This window comes from Somniosus microcephalus, chromosome 4 (genome assembly GCF_052327205.1).
Source record: "Somniosus microcephalus isolate GS21.2 chromosome 4, FLI_Smic_1.0, whole genome shotgun sequence".
Classification (NCBI taxonomy): Eukaryota; Metazoa; Chordata; class Chondrichthyes; order Squaliformes; family Somniosidae; genus Somniosus; species Somniosus microcephalus.
In genome coordinates, this window is record NC_140990.1 from 28,566,287 (window position 1) to 28,586,082 (window position 19,796).

Below are 19,796 nucleotides of genomic sequence, written 5' to 3' on the forward strand. Positions count from 1 at the left end.
GAGGGGTCAAAGGAGAGAGACTTTATACGTCTGCAGCTCGACAACAACTTTGACAAAAACTCCCAAACCCGCAACCTCCAGCTTGTAGAAGGACAAGGGAAGCAGGTACATGGGAACACAATCACCACCAAGTTCCCCTCCAAGTCACTCACCATCCTGACTTGGACAAATATCACCGTTCGTTGCCAAGTCAAAACCTGGTAACACCTGGCATTGTGGGAGTACCTTCACCACGCGGACTGCAGCGGTTCAAGAAGAAGGCCCACCATCACCTTCTCAACGGGACACTGGGGATTGGCAATATATGCTGGCCTTGCTAGCGATGCCCATATCCCAAGAATTAATTTTTAAAATCTGTATGTAAAACGGATTAAAAGCCTTTACAGAAATAATTGTTCCTAAAACAATACTCTTTTACATTGTGCGAACAGTGTCTGCTTAGCAACCTAATCTCCCCCAGAATCCACCTCCCTTGACAGTCTCACATTGGAAATTGTTGGGCCCTCCTGGGCTCAGAAGTAATGGGGGTTAAACCCAGCAGCTTCTCCCCCATCTCCACTCCAGCTCAAACTGAAGCAACAAAAAGACCTACACAGGCAGCCAGGAACCGACTTCCATCAGCCTGCAATAAAACTCTTCCCGACAGCCTCTGACTAATGGCGGCCGCAGCACCCACAATTCCTCGTGCCCCAGAGACCGCTCTGATTCTGATTGAGTTTTTTGATGAGATAAAAGAGAGGGTTGATGAGGGCAATGCGCTTAATGTGGTGTACATGGATTTCCAAAAGGCGTTTCACAAAGTGCCACATAATAGGCTTGCCAGTAAAGTTGAAGCCCATGGAATAAAAGGGACAGTGGCAGCATGGATAGGAAATTGGCTAAGTGACAGGAAACAGAGAATAGTGGTGAACGGTTGCTTTTCGGACTGGAGGAAGGTACACAGTGGTGTTCCCCAGGTGTCGGTACTAGGACCACTGCTTTACTTGATATATATTAATGACTTAGACTTGGGTGTACAGAGCACAATTTCAAAATTTGCAGATGACACAAAACTTGGAAGTATAGTGAACAGTGGGGAGGATAGTGATAGACTTCAAGAAGACATAGACAGGCTGGTGGAATGGGCGGACACGTGGCAGATAAAATTTAACGCAGAAAAGTGTGAAGTGGTACATTTTGGTAGGAAGAACGAGGAGAGGTAATATAAACTAAAGGGTACAATCCTAAAGTGGGTGCATGAACAGAGAGACCTGGGGGTATGTGTGCACAAATCATTGCAGGTGGCAGGGCAGGTTGAGAAAGCGGTTAAAAAAGCATACGGGGTCCTGGGCTTTATAAATAGAGGCACAGAGTCCAAAAGCAAGGAAGTTATGATGAACCTTTATAAAACACTGGTTCGGCCTCAACTGGAGTATTGTGTCCAATTCTGGGCACCGCACTTTATGAAGGATGTGAAGGGCTTAGAGATGGTGCAGAAAAGAATTACAAGAATGGTTCCAGTGATAAGGGATGAGGGACTTCAGTTACGTGGATAGACTGGAGAAGCTGGGGTTGTTCTCCTTAGAGCAGAGAAGGTTGGGAGGAGATTTGATGGAGGAGTTCAAAATAATGAGGGGTCTAGACAGAGTAGATAGAGAGAAACTGTTCCCATTGGCGGAAGGGTCGAGAACCAGAGGACACAGATTTAAGGGGATTGGCAGAAGAACCAAAGGCGACATGAGGAAAAACTTTTTTACGCAGCGAGTGGTTAGGATCTGGAATGCACTGCCTGAAAGGGTGGTGGAGGCAGATTCAATCACGGCTTTCAAAAGGGAATTGGATAAGTACCTGCAGTAAAGAAATTTGCAGGGTTACGGGGAAAGGGCGGGGAGTGGGACTAGCTGAATGGTCTTGCAGAGAGCCAGCACGGGGCTCGACGGGCCGAATGGCCTCCTTCTGTGCTGTAACCATTCTATGATTCTATAAAATATTAGAAATTCTGTGCCATAGAAGCACGGGGTTTATCTACTTTTATTGATGAATTTAAAAAGCCTGTATTAAAACCTGAGCCAGTGTGTTGTGAGACAAAGAGCCTTGTGTCCAATAAGGGGAATAAAGGCCCACAGCCTCCCCTGGCCCCGGGCCCTGAACAAGGGACTGGAGAAACTCGCTGCCCTGCGGATCAGACAATCAGCTGGCGCTAGTCCCGCCCCTTGGGCTCCCCGATTGGTTGGAGGACCCGCTGCCGGCTCGCTCCTCCAGCCCCGCCCCGCTCGCTCCCTATTGGTCAGAAGCTCCCTTCAATCAGGCTGCGGGCCCAGGTCACGTGTCCCCGAGGAGATCACGTGCACCATCCAACTGACGCCGCTTGGTCCGGAGTCTCGCGGACTCTCAGGTTTTTCTATTTCTCTTTATTCTCTCCCGATCCACCCCTCCCCCCAACCCTGCATGATTCTGCACCCAATCGGAGCGGAGAAAACTCATTTTGCGTCACCGTTCGCGACTCTGTAACCGACACCAAGGCCTTTCCCGGAATGCCCCGTGCCGACTTCGTCCGACAGGATCCGAGTGCGCAGGCACAGCTCCGAGTGAGGGAAGGGGTTGGTCTCCTCTGGGCATGCGCTGTTATTACCCTCGGTGACCGGGAGGGGTCGCTATGCCGGACTCGGCCAATTCGCCGTCCCGCGCGCGCATGCGCACACTCTCGGCTGTTGATCCTCCTCAGTCAGTCCCTGGGAACTGTGGATGACGCTTCCACACTAAGAATGAGTTCTCTGGCTGATGGGTCCAGTGCGGGACCTATAGTCTCTGTCACAGGTGGGGCAGATGGTGGTTGAAGGGATGGGTGGGTGGGGTGCTTAGGTTGATGTGCACTCCTTGCACTGCCTGCGCTTGGCTTCCGCTTGCTCCCGGCGAAGAGACTCGAGGTGTTCGGCGCCTTCCTGGATGCTTCTCCTCCACTTTGTGCGGTCTTGGGCCAGGGATTCCCAGGTGTCGGTGGGGATGTTGCACTTTTTCAAGGAGGCTTTGAGGGTGTCCTTGAAGTGTTTCCGCTGCCCACCTGGGGCTCTCTTGCCATGCCGGAGCTCCGAGTAGAGCGCATGTTTTGGGAGTCTCGTATCGGGCATGCAGACGATGTGACCCGTCCATCGGAACTGGACACGGAGCCAAGCTGTCAATCAGCCTGAAGAGTTCGCTGGTGAGACCAGTGAAGAAAGAAAGACTTGCATTTATAGAGTGCCTTCCACCACCACCAGATGACCCAAAGTGCTTTACAGTCAATGAACTGCAGTCACTGTTGTAATGTAGGAAACGCAGCCAATTAGCGCACAGCAAGCTCCCACAAACAGTAATCTGATAATGACCAGATAATCTATGTTTTTTGAGGGATAAACTCATTGGCTAGGACACTAGGGATAACTCCTCTGCTCTTATTCAACATAGTGCCATGGGATCTTTTACATCCACCTGAGAGAGCAGACAGGGCCTTAGTTTAACATCTCATCCGACAGACGGCACCTCCGACAGTGCCACACTCCCTCAGCACTGCACTGGTGTGTCAGCCTAGATTTCTATGTTCAAGTCTCTGGGCTGGGACTTGAACCCACAACTTTCTGACTCAGAGGCAAGAGTGCTACCAACTGAGCCACTGGCTGACACTAAAGAACAAGCAGTTCTGATGAAAGGTCATCGACCTGAAATGTTAACTCTGTTTCTCTCTCCACAGATGCTGCCTGACCTGCTGAGTATTTCCAGCATTTTCTGTTTTTATTAAAGAAACGAGGGAGTGATTGCTGACAGGAAGAATGTTGGGTCGTCCTGCGCATGCGCACCTCCCTGGCGGTTGAGGCGAAACACCGACTTGCCCCCACCTGAGCCGCGCACGCGTACCAGATGTTGCGGCTCCGCATGCGCGCCGGGTGTTCTAACCGCGGGATTTTGTTCGCTGAGCATGGGCGTTGCAGACTGATCGGGACGGGCGATTGTGGAGCAGGAGGGAGAGCGTGGGGGCCATGAGGCGCATGCGCGGGACTCAGCGTCAACAGAGTGCTTTCTGGAGCGCCGGGGCTTGTGGGTATTACAGCCGCCATTACTGCTGATCCTTTCAACCAACCTGTGCAGCAGCTGGAGCCTGAAAATCAGCTTCACTGCCCCTAGGTTCGGAAAGGGGAAAATTAAACAACAGTTTGCCTCTGATCCTTTTCTGATCTCAATTTACAGGGTTATAGAAGTGGATCAGTTACAGGCGGGAAGCTCAGACCAAACATCACGTCAAGATCTGACAGAGTCGCTCGATTCATCAGGACCTGAATATCATCGGCCTTTGCACATGGAAGGAGAAAGCAGCGATCGCAGCGATGACAAACCGCACACGTGTTCGGTGGGTGGACGCGGATTCAGCCGATCGCCTGACCTGGCGAGACACATGCGCCATCACACCAGGGAGAAACCGGGTAAAGGTGGGGCCGGCGGGAAGGGCTTCTGTTCCCCGTCTGCATTGGAAGTTCAACGCCGTAATCGCACTAGGGACAGTCCGTTCACCTGCTCCGTGTGTGGAAAGGGATTTGTTTGTTCATCCCACCTGCTGACACACCAGTGAGTTCACACTGACGAGAGACCATTTCACTGTTCTGACTGTGGGAAGAGCTTTCAAAGCCCCGGGGAGCTGAAGGGACACCAGTGAGTTCACTCTGTGGAAAGGCTGTTCACCTGCTCCGTGTGTGGGAAGGGATTCCTGCAGTCATCCACCCTGCTAAGACACCAGCTTGTTCACACAGATGAGAGACCATTTCAGTGTTCTGACTGTGGGAAGAGCTTTAAAAGCCCCGGGGAGCTGAAGGTACACCAGTGTGTTCACACTAACGAAAGACCTTTTAAATGTTCTGAGTGTGGGAAGAGTTTTAAAATCCCCCGGTAGCTCAAGCGACACCAGCGAGTTCACACTGGGGAGAGACCGTTCACCTGCTTCGTGTGTGGGAAGGGATTCACTGAGTCATCCATCCTACTGAGACACCAGCTTGTTCACACTGACGAGAGACCCTTTAAATGTTCTGACTGTGGGAAGAGTTTTAAAGGCCCACGGCAGCTCAAGCGACACCAACAACTCCACACTGGGGAGAGGCCGTTCACCTGCTCCGTGTGTGGGAAGGGATTCGCTCGGCCCAAAAACCTGCTGGTACATCAGCGAGTTCACACTGACAAGAGACCCTTTAAATGTTCTGACTGTGGGAAGAGCTTTAAAAGCTCCGGGGAGCTGAAGAGACACCAACACCTACACACTGGTGAAAGGCCTTTCACCTGCTCCGAGTGTGGGAAGGGATTCGCTCAGTCCTCCAACCTGCTGGTACATCAGCGAGTTCATACTGGAGAGAGACCCTTTAAATGTTCTGACTGTGGGAAGAGTTTTAAAAGCTCGAAGAGCCTTAAGGGACACCAGCGTGTTCACACTGATCATAGAATCTAACAGCACAGAAGGAGGTGATTCGGCCCATCATGTCTGTGCCAGCTCTTTGAAAGAGCTGTCCAATTTAGTCCCAAACCCCAGCTTTATCCCAGAACTCTGCAAACCAGTCCTCTTCAAGTACACGTCCAATTACCATTTGAAAGTTCCTGTGGAACCTGATTCCAGCATCCTTTCAGATGGTGCGTCCCACATCTTAACAACCCTGTGTATGAAAACAATTCTCCTCATTCCCCTCTAGTTCTTTTAGCAACTATTTTAAATCTGTGACCTTTGGTTACTGACCCACTTGCCAGAGTGAACAGTTTCTCCCTACTTGCTCGATCAAAACCCCATATCATTTTGAACACCTCTATTAGGTCTCCTCTTAACCTTCTCTGCTCTAAGGGGAACAATCCCAGCTTCTCCAATCTCTCCACATAACTGAAGTCCCTCATCCCTGGTACCATCCTGGTCAACCTCCTCTGTACCCTCTCCAAGGCCTTGACATCCTTCCTAAAGTGTGGTGCCCAGAACTGTACACAAGACTCCAGCTGAGGCCAAAACCCTGGTTAGACCACACCTGGAGTACTGTGAGCAGTTCTGGGCACCACACCTTAGGAAGGATATATTGGCCTTGGAGTGTCGAAATCTCAACTCCGAGTAAGACTCTTTACACAAATATACCGTCAGAAAGAGATCTTTATTTACTTGCAGCAAGGGGAGAGCAGTTCAAAGGTTGAGACTACAGCTCCGCAGATTAAACATTTCGCAGCGTTTTTATACAGTCAAGTAAACAAGTTCCATATGATCATGTGTAATGGTTAAATATAAAATTGTGTGCAAAGCAGTTTCGATCTTACCATATTCTAGTTAGACAAGCGGATATAGGTTAAACTTACTGGAGCATTCCATTTCAAAATCTCATCATTCTTAGTTCTTTTAACCAATCATGGGTGTTAGTTCTATAGCAACAAGGTATTCATAAGCACTGGGTTAAGCCCATCTGTTTCCTGATGTTAGTATATACTGAAATTCTTCCCCAAGTTCCATAATCAATTCTTATTTTATCCTTCGTTCCTTGTTCTTGTGGTTACATGACTCATATGACCTACTGCTAACCCCTGATGTACGTGACTAAACCTATTCTTTCTTTTTTGCTGTTTATGCGGTTAATAGCAATGTCAATTCTTTTACTATTTTCCCATTAGCCTCTGGGGTGGTTCTTATGGCCATGTTTCCACATTCCCCCCTTTTGTCCTCCTTGAGGACAGCCTAATCCACCAAACTCTGATTCATTCTTTCCATTTCTTCTTTGATTGGATCATTAGTGCCTAGCTGCACCATCATTTTAGCTGGCCCTGCCTTCAGAAGTGTTTGTCCTAGCTGTCTACAACAACACTTTAGCAAAACTATGATCAGGAATATTCCGCATATGATACAGGCTATCATGATCAATCCTTCTATTATCCACGACCCCCATCCTCCTGTTCCCCAATCACCGAAGTAATTTCTCCAGCCTGGGGCATCCTAGGGGATTGGCGTGTGCCGCTCTGGTATATATACCATTCTACTACTTCTGACAGATTAAGTGGGACAGGTCTAAGAGAAATCCCTCCCTTAGAGTGGATAGGGATTTGGGTACATACCCAACAACCTCCTTCCTTGTTGTTTCCCATAGCGTATTTGTGGGACATATACAAGAAGGTGTTTACATGCAATTCGGGCATTACAGGTATTTAATGAATTGGCCTCAACTGCCTTCTGTGGTGGAGAATTCCACAGGTTCACCACTCTTTGGGTGAAGAAATTCCTCCTCATCTCTGTCCTAAATGGTTTACCCCTTATCCTTAGACTGTGACCCCTGGGGATCTCATTGAAACTTATAAAATTCTAACACGACGGGACAGACTAGATGCAGGAAGGATGTTCCCGATGGCCGGGGAGTCCAGAACCAGGTTCTATGTTTAAGACCAGCTCTCATTCTTCTAAACTCCAATGAGTATCGGCCCAACCTGCTCAACCTTTTCTCATAAGACAACCCCTTCATCCCAGGAATGAACCTAGTGAAGCTTCTCTGAACTGCATCCAATGCAAGTATATCATTCCTTAAATAAGGAGAGCAAAACTGTATGCAGTACTCCAGTTGTGGTCTCACCACGCCCTGTACAGTTCTTCCCAGCAGTTACTTTTCTTCAGTAATGTTCTCATTATCACTAAACTACCCTGCCTGCTGTTAATTATGTTAGAGTCATAGAGTCATAGAGATATACTGCACAGAAAGAGGCCCTTTGGCCCATCGTGTCTGCGCCGGCCATCAAGCCCTGTCTAATCTAATCCCATTTTCCAGCACTTGGTCCATAGCCTTGTATGCTATGGCATTTCAAGTGCTCATCCAAATGCTTCTTGAATGTTGTGAGGGTTCCTGCCTCTACCACCCTTTCAGGCAGTGAGTTCCAGATTCCAACCACCCTCTGGGTGAAAAAGTTCTTCCTCAAATCCCCTCTCAACCTCCTGCCCCTTACCTTGAATCTATGCCCCCTTGTTATTGACCCCTCTACTAAGGGAAAAAGTTCCTTTCTATCTACCCTATCTATGCCCCTCATAATTTTGTACACCTCAATCAGGTCCCCCCTCAGCCTTCTCTGCTCCAAGGAAAACAACCCCAGCCTGTCCAGTCTTTCTTCATGGCTGAAGCACTCCAGCCCAGGTAACATCCTGGTGAATCTCCTCTGCACCCTTTCCTTCCTATAGTGTGGCGACCAGAACTGCACACAGTATTCCAGCTGTGGCCTAACCAGCGTTTTGTATAGCTCCATCATAACCTCCCTGCTCTTATATTCTATGCCTCGGCTAATGAAGGCAAGTATCCCATATGCCTTTTTAACCACCTTATCCACCTGTTCTGCTGCCTTCAGGGATGTTATTTCTTATAGTTTCACAATCCTGGGTATAAACATCACACATTATAATATCTATTCTATTACTCACTCTGCTTTAAGCTTATATTGCGGTTGATAACAGACACACTCTGTTCTTTCCCCTGATCTGATTACAGTTTCCAACCAGTCGATTCAGTGAATGGAATGTCTTATCAGTGTTGCCATGGCGACCTGTCTGCAGTGAAACGCCTGTTTGAGTTTCTAACTCAGACTAAACTTCTCTTTCCCATAATACACATTGTATCAGACATTTGATGTCAATGTATTTCAGCCATGTTATGTTAATATCTCTAAAATCTACAGGGAGATCAGATACACAAATCTTTAAAAGTGGGAGGACAAGTTTATAAAGTGGTTTAAAAATAACCGAGGCTTTTTATAAATGGGGTGTAGAAAACAAAACCATCGGTTCGGCTGCAGTTAGAATAAGTTTTGGGCATCTTACAGCAGGAAGGATGTCGGGGCCACAGAGAGGCTGCAGAATAAATTCACTGAGGTTATACCATGGATGAGAGGTTTTAGTTATCAGAGAATCCGAGAATGAAACAGCACAAAAGGCAGCCATTCGGCCCATCATGCTTGTGTCAGCTCTTTGGGAGAGCTATCCAATTAGTCCCACTCCCTTGCTCTTTCCCCATATTCCGGTAAATGTTTTCCTTTCAAATATGTATCCAATTCCCTTTTGAAAGTTATTCTTGAATCTGCTTCCACCACCCTTTCAGTGTGGAAATTGACATTATACTTAGCATGCTGGGTAGAATAAAATGGCCAAGTAAAATAACAAACTTGCTTAAGTTGTAGCTAAAGCAAGAAAAAGTAAATGTGTCACAACGTGTCCAGGACCAAGAGATCTTTCATAATATCCACCCACATTGAGGATGTGATAACAGCTATAATTGACTCACTAGCACAAGGGAGGCATAAGGCTATAGAATAGATAAACTATTAATGATTATCGCTAGACAAAGAAGCAAGACTATTGAGTAAGCTAATCATCTTGGTAACAAGATGATCAGACATGAGTAAGTAAATCATTTTGGTAACAAGATTCAGACAGAACCTCCTGACAGAATATATGATTAACTAACCTTGTCTGGAGATATTTCTGTCCTGCTGACCTTTTAAGAACATAAGAACATAAGAAATAGGAGCAGGAGTAGGCTAATCGGCCCCTCGAGCCTGCTCCGCCATTCAATAAGATCATGGCTGATCTGATCCTAACTGCCAATCTACTATCACAGAACCATCCCCTGCATCTAACAGAATTAGACACACGAAATAGGAGCAGGATCAGGCTACACGGCCCCAGGGTCCGCTCTGCTACCAACAGGGCCATGACCGATCTGAACCTAGACTCATGTCCAAATTCCTGCCCGCTCCCCGTAACCCTTAATTCCTTTTACTTCTAGGAAACTGTCTTTCTGTTTTAAATTTATGTAATGATGTAGCTTCTACAGTTTTTTGGGGCAGCATATTCCATGGACCTACCACCCTCTGAGTGAAGTAGTTCCTCCTCATCTCAGTTTTGAAAGAGCAGCCCCTTATTCTAAGACTATGCCCCCTAGTTCTAGTTTCACCCTTAGCCTGTCGATGTCCCCTTGCAGGTTTTTTATGTCCTCGTCACTCACTACTTTCCCTCCCATCTTAGTATCATCTGCAAACTTTGATATGTTACACTCGGTCCCCTCCTTCAAATCGTTAATATAGATTGTAAAGAGTTGGGGACCCAGCACTGACCCCTGCGGAACACCACTAGTTACTGATTGCCAGTCTGAGAATGAACCATTTATCCCAACTCTCTGCCTTCTGTTAGATAGCCATTCCTCTATCCATGCCAGAATATTACCCCCAATCCCGTGATTTTTTATCTTAAGCAATAATCTTTTGTGTGGCACCTTGTCAAATGCCTTTTGGAAGTCTAAATACACTACGTCCACTGGTTCCCCTTTATCCACCCTATATGTTACTTCCTCAAAGAACTCCAGCAAATTTGTCAAACATGACTTCCCCTTCATAAAACCATGCTGACTTTGTCCTATTAAATTATGATTATCCAAATGTCCTGTTACTGTCTCCTTAATAATGGACTCCAAAATTTTACCTACCACAGATATTAGGCTAACCGGTCTATAGTTTCCAGCCTTCTGTCTACTGCCCTTTTTAAATAAGGGTGTTACATTAGCAGTTTTCCAGTCTGCCGGGACCTTTGCCGAGTCCAGGGAGTTTTGGAAAATTATTACCAATGCATCCACAATCCCTACCGCCACTTCCCTCAAGACCCTAGGATGTAAGCCATCAGGTCCAGGTGATTTATCCGCCTTGAGTCCCATTATTTTACCGAGTACCACTTCCTTAGTGATTTTGATCGTGTTTAGCTCCTCCCCCCCTTTAGCCCCCTGTTTGTCCAGTGTTGGGATATTCTTAGTGTCTTCTACTGTAAAGACTGATGTAAAATATTCATTCAGTGTTTTTGCCATCTCCATATTTCCCACCATTAATTTCCCGGTCTCATCCTCTAAGGGACCAACATTTACTTTAGCCACCCTTTTTCTTTTTATATAACTATAAAAACTCTTACTATCTGTTTTTATATTTTTTGCTAATTTACTTTCATAATCTATCTTCCCTTTCTTAATCAATCTTTTTGTTATTTTTTGCTGTCTTTTAAAGTTTTCCCAATCCTCTATCCCCCCACTAGATTTGGCTACCTTATATGCCCTTGTTTTTAGTCGAATACTATCCTTAATTTCTTTACTTAGCCACGGATGGCTGTCTTTTCTTTTACACCCTTTTCTTCTCAGTGGAATATATATTTTTTGGAAGTTGTAAAATAACTCCTTAAATGTACACCACTGATCATGTATCGTCTTACCCTTTAATCTATTTTCCCAATCCACTCTACTCAATTCCGCTCTCATACCTTCATAGTCCTTGTGCAAACTCTTAATGTGTTTTAAATGATACAATACCATTACATGTGATTTATGGAATGCTTGCTTGTTTGAGTGTATAAATATGCTGCATTCACTGATGTTCGGTGGAGATGTTGGCCTAGCCTTTGTCCAGGCAGCTCTCCCCTTGTGCAAGTAAAAATTAAACTAACAATCTGACGGTACTGCTTGTGTTTTAGAGTTTTACTCGGAGTCGAGATTTCGACAGTAAAACTTGGAGGTTCCACCGAGATCGCTTACTACCTACCGGTGAGTAAATGGACAAAAACACGATGACTCTCTAAGAACGGACCCTAACCGGCCAGTTATCAGTGGCGCTTAGTCACCAAAGGGGTTTCTCCTTGGACAAGTACAGTAGTGTAGTCTGTTTGTCTCGGCGGGAGTACTGCCGAGTTAAGACTCATTTCAGGGTTGAGTTGAAAATTTTTGTTATCACTTCCTCTTTCAGCTTGACAGAAAAGGGAGACAGATTTCAAAAACCTGAACCCTGAAAACAGGCCGGGCAGATTGTTGAAAGGAAGGTAAGAAGAGACGTCTGTAGAGGTCCCTGTTTCTTGAAGGAAGGAAACGATTACCCTTGAAAGAAAGGGAGAGATATCTTTGAAATAGAGGAAAAGTAAAAAAAAGGGACGCTCATCCTTGAAAGATAGGACTTATCCTTGAAAGACAGGATTTTAAAGTAATAAGTTTTACTGTTAAGGACTCAGTCTGTAGGGGCGTACAACACAGACCGAGAATTGGCTATTTGTTTAGTTAGAGTAAAAGAATTTTGATCTGTATACCCCTCTGGGTTTTTGCAATTTTTGTCATCTCTGTAATTTTTTTTAGCTTTGTATTAATGTGCTACTATTGTCTGTGAGCTCTTGGAAAAACATAACACTTAAAAACACTTAGAAACACTTAAATTGGTAAAGAGTAAAAAGTGATCAGGGGATCGCAACCAATAAAAATGGGAGCCAGAGCAAGTAAAACTCCAGAAAAAGGCATACCCGCCTGTTACATGCTCCAGAATTGTAGTAAGACATCAATAGATGACTTACCCAAAAGGGTAAAATGGACCAAAAAGGGGAAAAGGCCATTCCCACCAGATGGTACATTTAATCTAGACCGAATAACGTGTCTCGAGGGGTGTCTCTTAGAAAGGGACCCAGGGAGAAGTGGTAGAAAGAAAGTCAAAACTGGCAATTACAACAAAATGGGGGACAAGGTAATGAATTTACCCAGGGAAACGGTTCTACCCAAGCGCAGGCTCACACCCGCCCTCAAGCGAATTTTTCAGTCCGCAACCAGTGGGGAGCAGAAAATGCTACCCAGAATCAAAGTGGACAAAGTTTAAATTTACCCTATTCAACATGATGCCTGGGACCTGACCCGCAGATTGCCCAAAAGCAATTACCCCTAGTACGATTGCCTGCAGTTTCAACCAATATGACAAAAGAGCCCACCTTAATAATAAATATGGAGGGAAAAGAAATTCCTTTTCTGGTAGATATGGGAGCCACCAATTCAGTGTTGACAAAACAATATGCAGAAGGAATTCCGTGTACAGCTAGTAGTGCCAGTTGCGTAGGATTGTCAGGAGTTACTCAGACCATGACTTGGTCAGAACCCCTCAATGTGCAAGTAGATAATTACAGGAATCAACATACCTTTTTACCGTCTCAAGAAGTACCAGTGAATTTATTAGGAAGAGACTTATTATGCAAAATGAAGGCAACGATTGTTTGCTCTGAAAAAGGACTTGAAGTCCATGTTCCTGTAGACAGATGTGGTATGCACCCACTACAGATCAATTTGTCCCCGGTCCTATATGCATGGCAGATTTGTGAAGATGGTCTTAACAAAACATTGTCAACTATTATAGGCTCCCTCCAATTTGTCCTTAGATTGGTGTCCAAATAGCAGAAAGAATTGCATTTGGGCCATTGGCATACAGAGCCCCACTGCACAGCCTTTTATGATGAGACAGGAATGGACAAATACCACAAAAGATATTATAAGCCCGTTCTGCAACACAGATATTTGCTGAAAATTCGGAAAATTTTAATTGGTCCCGAAGGCATAACCGCCGCTGTTCTTTTACCCATGGAAGCATGGGACCTGTTTGAAGAAAAAGACAGTAAACCACATTGCACCCTTGCGGTGGCACAAGGGCATGCACCAAGGGACTTGGGACCAATGGTTAAAAGAATGGGAGGACTAGGAATAGAAAAAGAGTGGCAAGTGCCTCAGGGTACCTTGGTCCAGTATGAAGAAAAGCAGGGATACGGGGTGGAATTGCAGACAAGCCTGCTGTTCAAAGGCAAATTTGAGGCAAGGGTGTTGGACATCCATAACTTCCCGCTCCTAACAGAAGTAGAGAAACTTCTGAGTCAAATCCCCAAACAAGTATGGTCTAGCCACCCCAATGAGGTCAGAAAGATGTTAACTGCACAACCCTACAAGGTTACCCTCAATCCTGCAGTCCCACTCCCAAGAAAGGCACAATATCCTCTCTCCCAAGCAGCAGAACAAGGCATTGAACCAGTAATCAAGTCCTTACTTGACCAGGGCATTATAATACCAACAAGAAGTCGGTCTGCCGGGATGCCTGCCCGCACTCGCCGCCGCTTACTATGCTGTACAACAAGCACAAACTGTGACTCTAAATCATCATACAGTACTACATGTCCCACACTCTGTCGAGGTGCTGTTAACCAAATACGCCACTCAACTCCTAACATCAGCACGTACCATTAAGTACGAGGTAGAATGACTGTCCAATTCAAACTTGACCATAAAGCGATGCGCAACCCTAAATCCAGCTACGCTCCTCCCGACCACTGAGGATGGCACACCCCACTGCTGTGAGACGGTAACCCAGCTGGTCACCAAACCCCGAGTGGACTTAAGTGAAACACAGCTAGAAAATCCAGATTTAATATATTTCGTCGACGGCTCAGCCCTCCGAGATGACAAAGGTACTTCCCGCACTGGCTACGCCATCACGACAGACAATTCAACTGTAGAGGCAATGTCGTTACCAAACTCCTTTTCAGCACAACAAGCAGAACTATTCGCGTTCACAAGAGCATGTATCTTGGCCACAGACAAAACTGTTAATAGTTATACAGATTCAAGGTATGCCTTTGGTGTTGCCCATGATTATGGACAGATCTGGAAATTTAGGGGTTACTTGACCTCCGCAGGCTCAACGATCAAGAATGCAGGACAAGTTGACAATTTTTTACGTGCTGTCCACGTAAAATTGCTATTATTAAATGTCAAGCACACACAGGCAATCAGGACCACATTGCATTGGGCAATGACAGGGCTGCAAAAAGTGCTGCTTTGTCAAATACAGGTTCCCAGGTGTCAGCCTATGTTCTTAAAAACACAAAACCCGTTGATTTGCCGCCCACATTGGATGATGTATTGGCCTTTCAGTCACAGGCCAGTACTGAGGAGGTGTTAGCCTGGGCACAAGATCAATGTGATAAAACACCTAAGGGAGTGTGAGTTCACCATGACGGCTGCGTGGTGGCACCCAGATCTTTGCTCCCATGGATTGCCCGCTGTGTTCATACTTTCACACATGCGGGCAAAGGGGGTAATGGCAGACTATATCGTACAGACATGGTACGCACCAGGTATTTCGGCAATTGCAAAACAAATTAGTGAAAAGTGTACTTACTACCTGTCAAACGATGAATCCGGGAAAAACGGAGAAGGTACAGTCTGCCTCCCACCCAAATCCAACAGGACCTTTTGTGAATTTGCAAATGGATTTTATTGAATTACCCGCATGTATGGGTTTTAAGTATGTATTAGTTATTATAGATGTGTTTTCTAAATGGGTTGAAGCTTTTCCATGTAAAAAGAATGACGCTGTTACCGTCGCTAAACATTTGTTAAAGGAAATTGTACCACGATTCGGTATACCTGTACAACTCTTGAGTGACAATGGGTCACATTTTACTGGGACAATTATGCGAGAGATGTGTAAGGCTTTGCAAATCAATCAGCATTTTCGCTGCAGCTATCATCCACAGTCAGCTGGGCTGGTGGAGCGATATAATGGAATGTTGAAAAATAAGTTAGCTAAGCTATGTGATGAGACTGGACTCAAATGGGTCGAACTGTTACCCCTAGCATTGATGGTAATGCGGTCAGCAACAAATAGAACAACAGGATTATCACCACCTGAAATCATTATGGGACGTCCCCAACGATTGCCTTTTTCCGCACCGTTTACTGCTAAACAAATGGACATTCACAAAATGGAAGAAAATATGCTAAACTATTGCATTGCTCTAACAAAATGTATTTCTAGTTTCCATTCGCAGGTAAAAGAAGCCCAAGTTGACCCTGCCGAAGGAAGATGCCATAGCTTGGAGCCCAGCGAGTTCGTCTATGTAAAGGTGTTCAAGAGAAAGAGTAGCCTTCACCCAAGATTTGAGGGTCCATCCCAGATCCTGTTAACCACTAACACTGCAGTAAAGGTGAAAGAGAGACCAACATGGATCCACGCCTCGCACTGCAAAAGAGCCGCAGAACCCGAGGAAGAGGAATCGCCAACCCCATCAGTAAATGGAAATGGACATTAGGACTATGTTTCCTTGTGACACTTATACCTGTAATGCCCGAATTGCATGTAAACACCTTTTTGTATATGTCTTACACTTATGCTAGGGGAACTAATGCCTCCAGTTGTTGGGTATGCACACAGGTGCCCATCCGTACGAAGGGAGGAATTCCATTAAGACCTATCCCCTTTAATTCCAATAAAATGGCATATTGGCTGTTTCAACAAAATTCAGAAAAGGCAGAAGCCATGGAGTTAGAAAGGCTCCGAAGAATCCAGATCTGATTAGATTATTGTCCTAGTTAGGTCAAAAGGGTGGAATGTGGAAATTGACATTATACTTAGCATGCTGGGTAGAATAAAATGGCCAAGTAAAAGAACAAACTTGCTTAGGTTGTAGCTAAAGCAAGAAAAAGTAAATGTGTCACAACGTGTCGAGGACCAAGAGATCTTTCATAATACCCACCCACATTGAGGATGTGATAACAGCTATAATTGACTCACTAGCACAAGGGAGGCATAAGGCTATAGAATAGATAAACTATTAATGATTGTCACTAGACAAAGAAGCAAAACTATTGAGTAAGCTAATCATCTTGGTAACAAGATGATCAGACATGAGTAAGTAAATCATTTTGGTAACAAGATTCAGACAGAACCTCCTGACAGAATATATGATTAACTAACCTTGTCTGGAGATATTTCTGTCCTGCTGACCTTTTGATTGTTCTTGTGCAAATTCTTAATGTGTTTAAAATGATACAATACCATTACATGTGATTTATGGAACGCTTGCTTGTTTGAGTGTATAAATATGCTGCATTCACTGATGTTCGGTGGAGATGTTGGCCTAGCCTTTGTCCAGGCAGCTCTCCCCTTGTGCAAGTAAAAATTAAACTAACAATCTGACAGTACTGCTTGTGTTTTAGAGTCTTACTCGGAGTCGAGGTTTCGATATCAGACAGTGCATTTCAGATCATAATAACTCGCTGGGTAAAGAAATGTTTCCTCATGATGACCTGTCTGCAGTGAAGCGCCTGTTTGAGCTTCTAACTGAGGTGAACTTCTCTTTCCCAGGAGGAGAGACGAGAGAAACTGGGGCACTTCTCATTAGAACAAAGCAGGGTGAGAGGAGATGTGAGCAAGGTATTTAAACTTGATCAACGACACTGACCAAAATATCAGAGAGACTCCCTGTCCCTCAGGACCTGTGTCCAGGGGAGAAGCTGATGGGTTTATCAGATCATCTTTGGGTTAAATGTTGTGCTCGTGGAGCTGAGCCCCTAGTGTCAGCATCAAACACTCTCCAGTCGGGTACAGCATGGGTTAGATACAGAGTAAACCAATCAGCCGCTCCCCGACACAGATACCGAGGGACAGGGACTGTCCGGGACAATGACATTTCTCACTCAATAAGGTATAAATTGATCCTGTACCTCTCCCCATTAATCCTGGGCTCCACACGGGGTGAATCCTGCTCCTGTTTCCCTTCCTGTAACAGCACTGAGCTAAACCCAGCCCATAATGAGCAGGGCTCAGGGAGGTTGGTTGCTAGGCACTGCAGTAATGTCATAAAGCAGGGCCATTCAGCCCAGCTGGTCGTCTCCTTGTCCCTTTAAAGGTGGAGAGCCGGGACACCCTGTCTCCAAACACATCCCACCTGTTCATACTGAGAATCCCCGGGGAAGGCCCAAGGCCCAGAGTGTGGAACACAACCAAGGGGGAAAGAGGAGGAGAGAAGGGGAGGAAAATCAAGGAGTCAGGACTGAGGGACACCAAGCTTCAGTTTCAGAGCCTGTAGACTTCAGGAGGGGAAGAGTGAATTCAGTAGTTTTCGGATCCAGGGAGAGAACAAGGCGCAGATGGGGAGACTGATGTGGATTCCAGCACAGTGAGGATGTAGGGGGAGGGAGATTGTGTCGGGTCATGTATTAGGGGTGTAGGAGGGACAAGAGAGGAAAGGTCAGAGGAGCAATTACTGCAGCAGTGCCCATAAATAGTGAGTGAGAGAGAAGGTGGGGGTTCAAGTGGACCAGGAACAGTCTGTTAAACTCTCTGTTTGCTGTGACCAGTTTTCCTTCGGTTAAAAATGGCCTCCTGTAGCCCAGTAACACAAGCAGCCCATTAAACTCCACCAATGGCCTTTGGTCTGGTGAGGTCTCCCTTTGTGAAACATCGGCTGTTGTTAAAGCTTTTTATTCTGACACGCTCACACTGAGAAATGAGCTGCAGAACTGCCGACACCGTCAACTTTAAGGAGACATTTCCCTTTGGAGATCGGATTGTCCATTGAGTTTGACTAAACGGATGTTAAAGTAACAAGGCTGCTTTGCCCCGTGACAATAACAGATTATCAGAATATTTCCCATAGGTTAAAATCCAATATTACAGGGGCTCACTGCCCTGGAGGGTTGAAGTGGACCCTGTGATATAATAGAATTTTCTGTCCTGTCAGACTTGGACATCTTGTAGATCCATCTTTTAACAAGTTGTGGCAACTCAGTTCTCAGATGGATTCCACTCAGTTTGTAACAAGTCCTCAATCAGCTCGTCTTATTGTCGAGATATCAAGGACTCGACACACTGTGTGTGTGGGAAACAAAGCTCATTTAATTGACATTGATACAGATTAAACTCCAGCCCAGCTATAGGGGTTACTAACATCAGCTGAAACAAACCCCAACTGTCAGAATGAACATGGTTCAGTCCTGGATGTGATTAACAGCAGAATCCAACCCCTGCAGCCACGTGAACTCGCTGGTGTCTCAGCAGGTTGGATGATAGACTGAATCCCTTCCCACACACGGAGCAGGTGAACGGTCTCTCTCCAGTGTGAGTGTGTTGGTGTGTCCACATGTTGGGTGATAGACTGAATCCCTTCCCACACACAGAGCAGGTGAACGGCCTCTCCCCAGTGTGAGTGTGTTGGTGTGTCAGCAGGGTGGATGATAGACTGAATCCCTTCCCACACATGGAGCAGGTGCACGGCCTCTCCCCAGTGTGAGTGTGTTGGCCTGTCAGCAGATACTTTGCACTTTCAAGAAGTCAAACAGGCGCTTCACTGTAGACAGGTCGCTATGGCAACACTGATAGAACATTCCACTGAATCGACTGGTTGGAAACTGTAATCAGATCGAGAGAAACAACAGAGTTTGCCGTTATTAACCACAATATAAGCTTAAACCAGTGTGAGTAATACATTAGATTATAATGTGTGATGAAAAGTTCTGATGGAAGGTCAGTGACCTGAACCGTTAACTCTGTTTCTCTCTCCACAGACGCTGCCTGACCTGCTGAGGATTTCCAGCATTTTCTCTCTTTATTTCAGATTTCCAGTATCCGCAGTATTTTGCTTTTGTAATTGGATGGATCTTTCAGAGAGCCGCACAGGCACGATGGGCCGAATGGCCTCCTTCTGTGCTGTATTATTCTAGGATTCTGTGAAGTGTCGGTTAATGCAATTTAAGAAGCATCAACGGGTTTGTGTCAGAATTTAATTGAATATCGAGCGAACATGTCCAGGTTATGTAAACTGGGCCTGTTCACACTGGAAAGAGGTCGAGAGGTGATAGGATTGCTGTTTTTAGAATTCTAAAGGGACTGGATAATGTAGAACACGACAAGTTATTTCACCCTGTCCAGAACAGTAGAACCAGAGGACACGGCCTGCGCTTGAAGGGGGTACATTCAAATCCAATCTGTGGAAACAATATTTCAGTGAGTGAGTGGTCAATCTCTGGGACAGGCTCCCTAGGGAGACGATGGAAGCAGTTAGTGTTGATTCATTCAAATGTAAATTGGGCCGATTTCATTCATAGAATAAGATTTTGGGACACAGTGTAAGTAATTTGAGACATGATATGTGGTCAGTGTAGAATGCTTGGGAGGAAGAGGTGACTTTGGTCCGATGGCTCCTAAAG

At 45.6% G+C, this 19,796-nt stretch overlaps 1 protein-coding gene, 1 long non-coding RNA gene and 1 pseudogene across 2 annotated transcripts in view; 2 read left to right on the forward strand and 1 right to left on the reverse strand.

The window, feature by feature from the left end:
* The first annotated feature begins 4,663 nt into the window (after positions 1–4,663).
* Positions 4,664–5,673, forward strand: LOC147118477 (uncharacterized; annotated as a pseudogene).
* A 5,899-nt stretch (positions 5,674–11,572) lies between these two features.
* On the forward strand, positions 11,573–16,790 carry LOC147118478 (uncharacterized). Its single transcript, XR_015077922.1, has 2 exons — positions 11,573–11,833; positions 15,625–16,790. It is a non-coding gene; the product is annotated as an uncharacterized LOC147118478 (long non-coding RNA).
* Positions 16,791–18,512: 1,722 nt separating this feature from the next.
* The window catches only part of LOC147118479 (uncharacterized), a 76,752-nt gene continuing 75,468 nt past the window's right edge, over positions 18,513–19,796 (reverse strand). The window contains 2 exon segments of the mRNA XM_085983917.1: positions 18,513–18,624; positions 18,626–18,922. Of these exon segments, the coding sequence (XP_085840043.1) occupies positions 18,579–18,624; positions 18,626–18,922 (343 nt within the window). The 3' untranslated portion in view covers positions 18,513–18,578.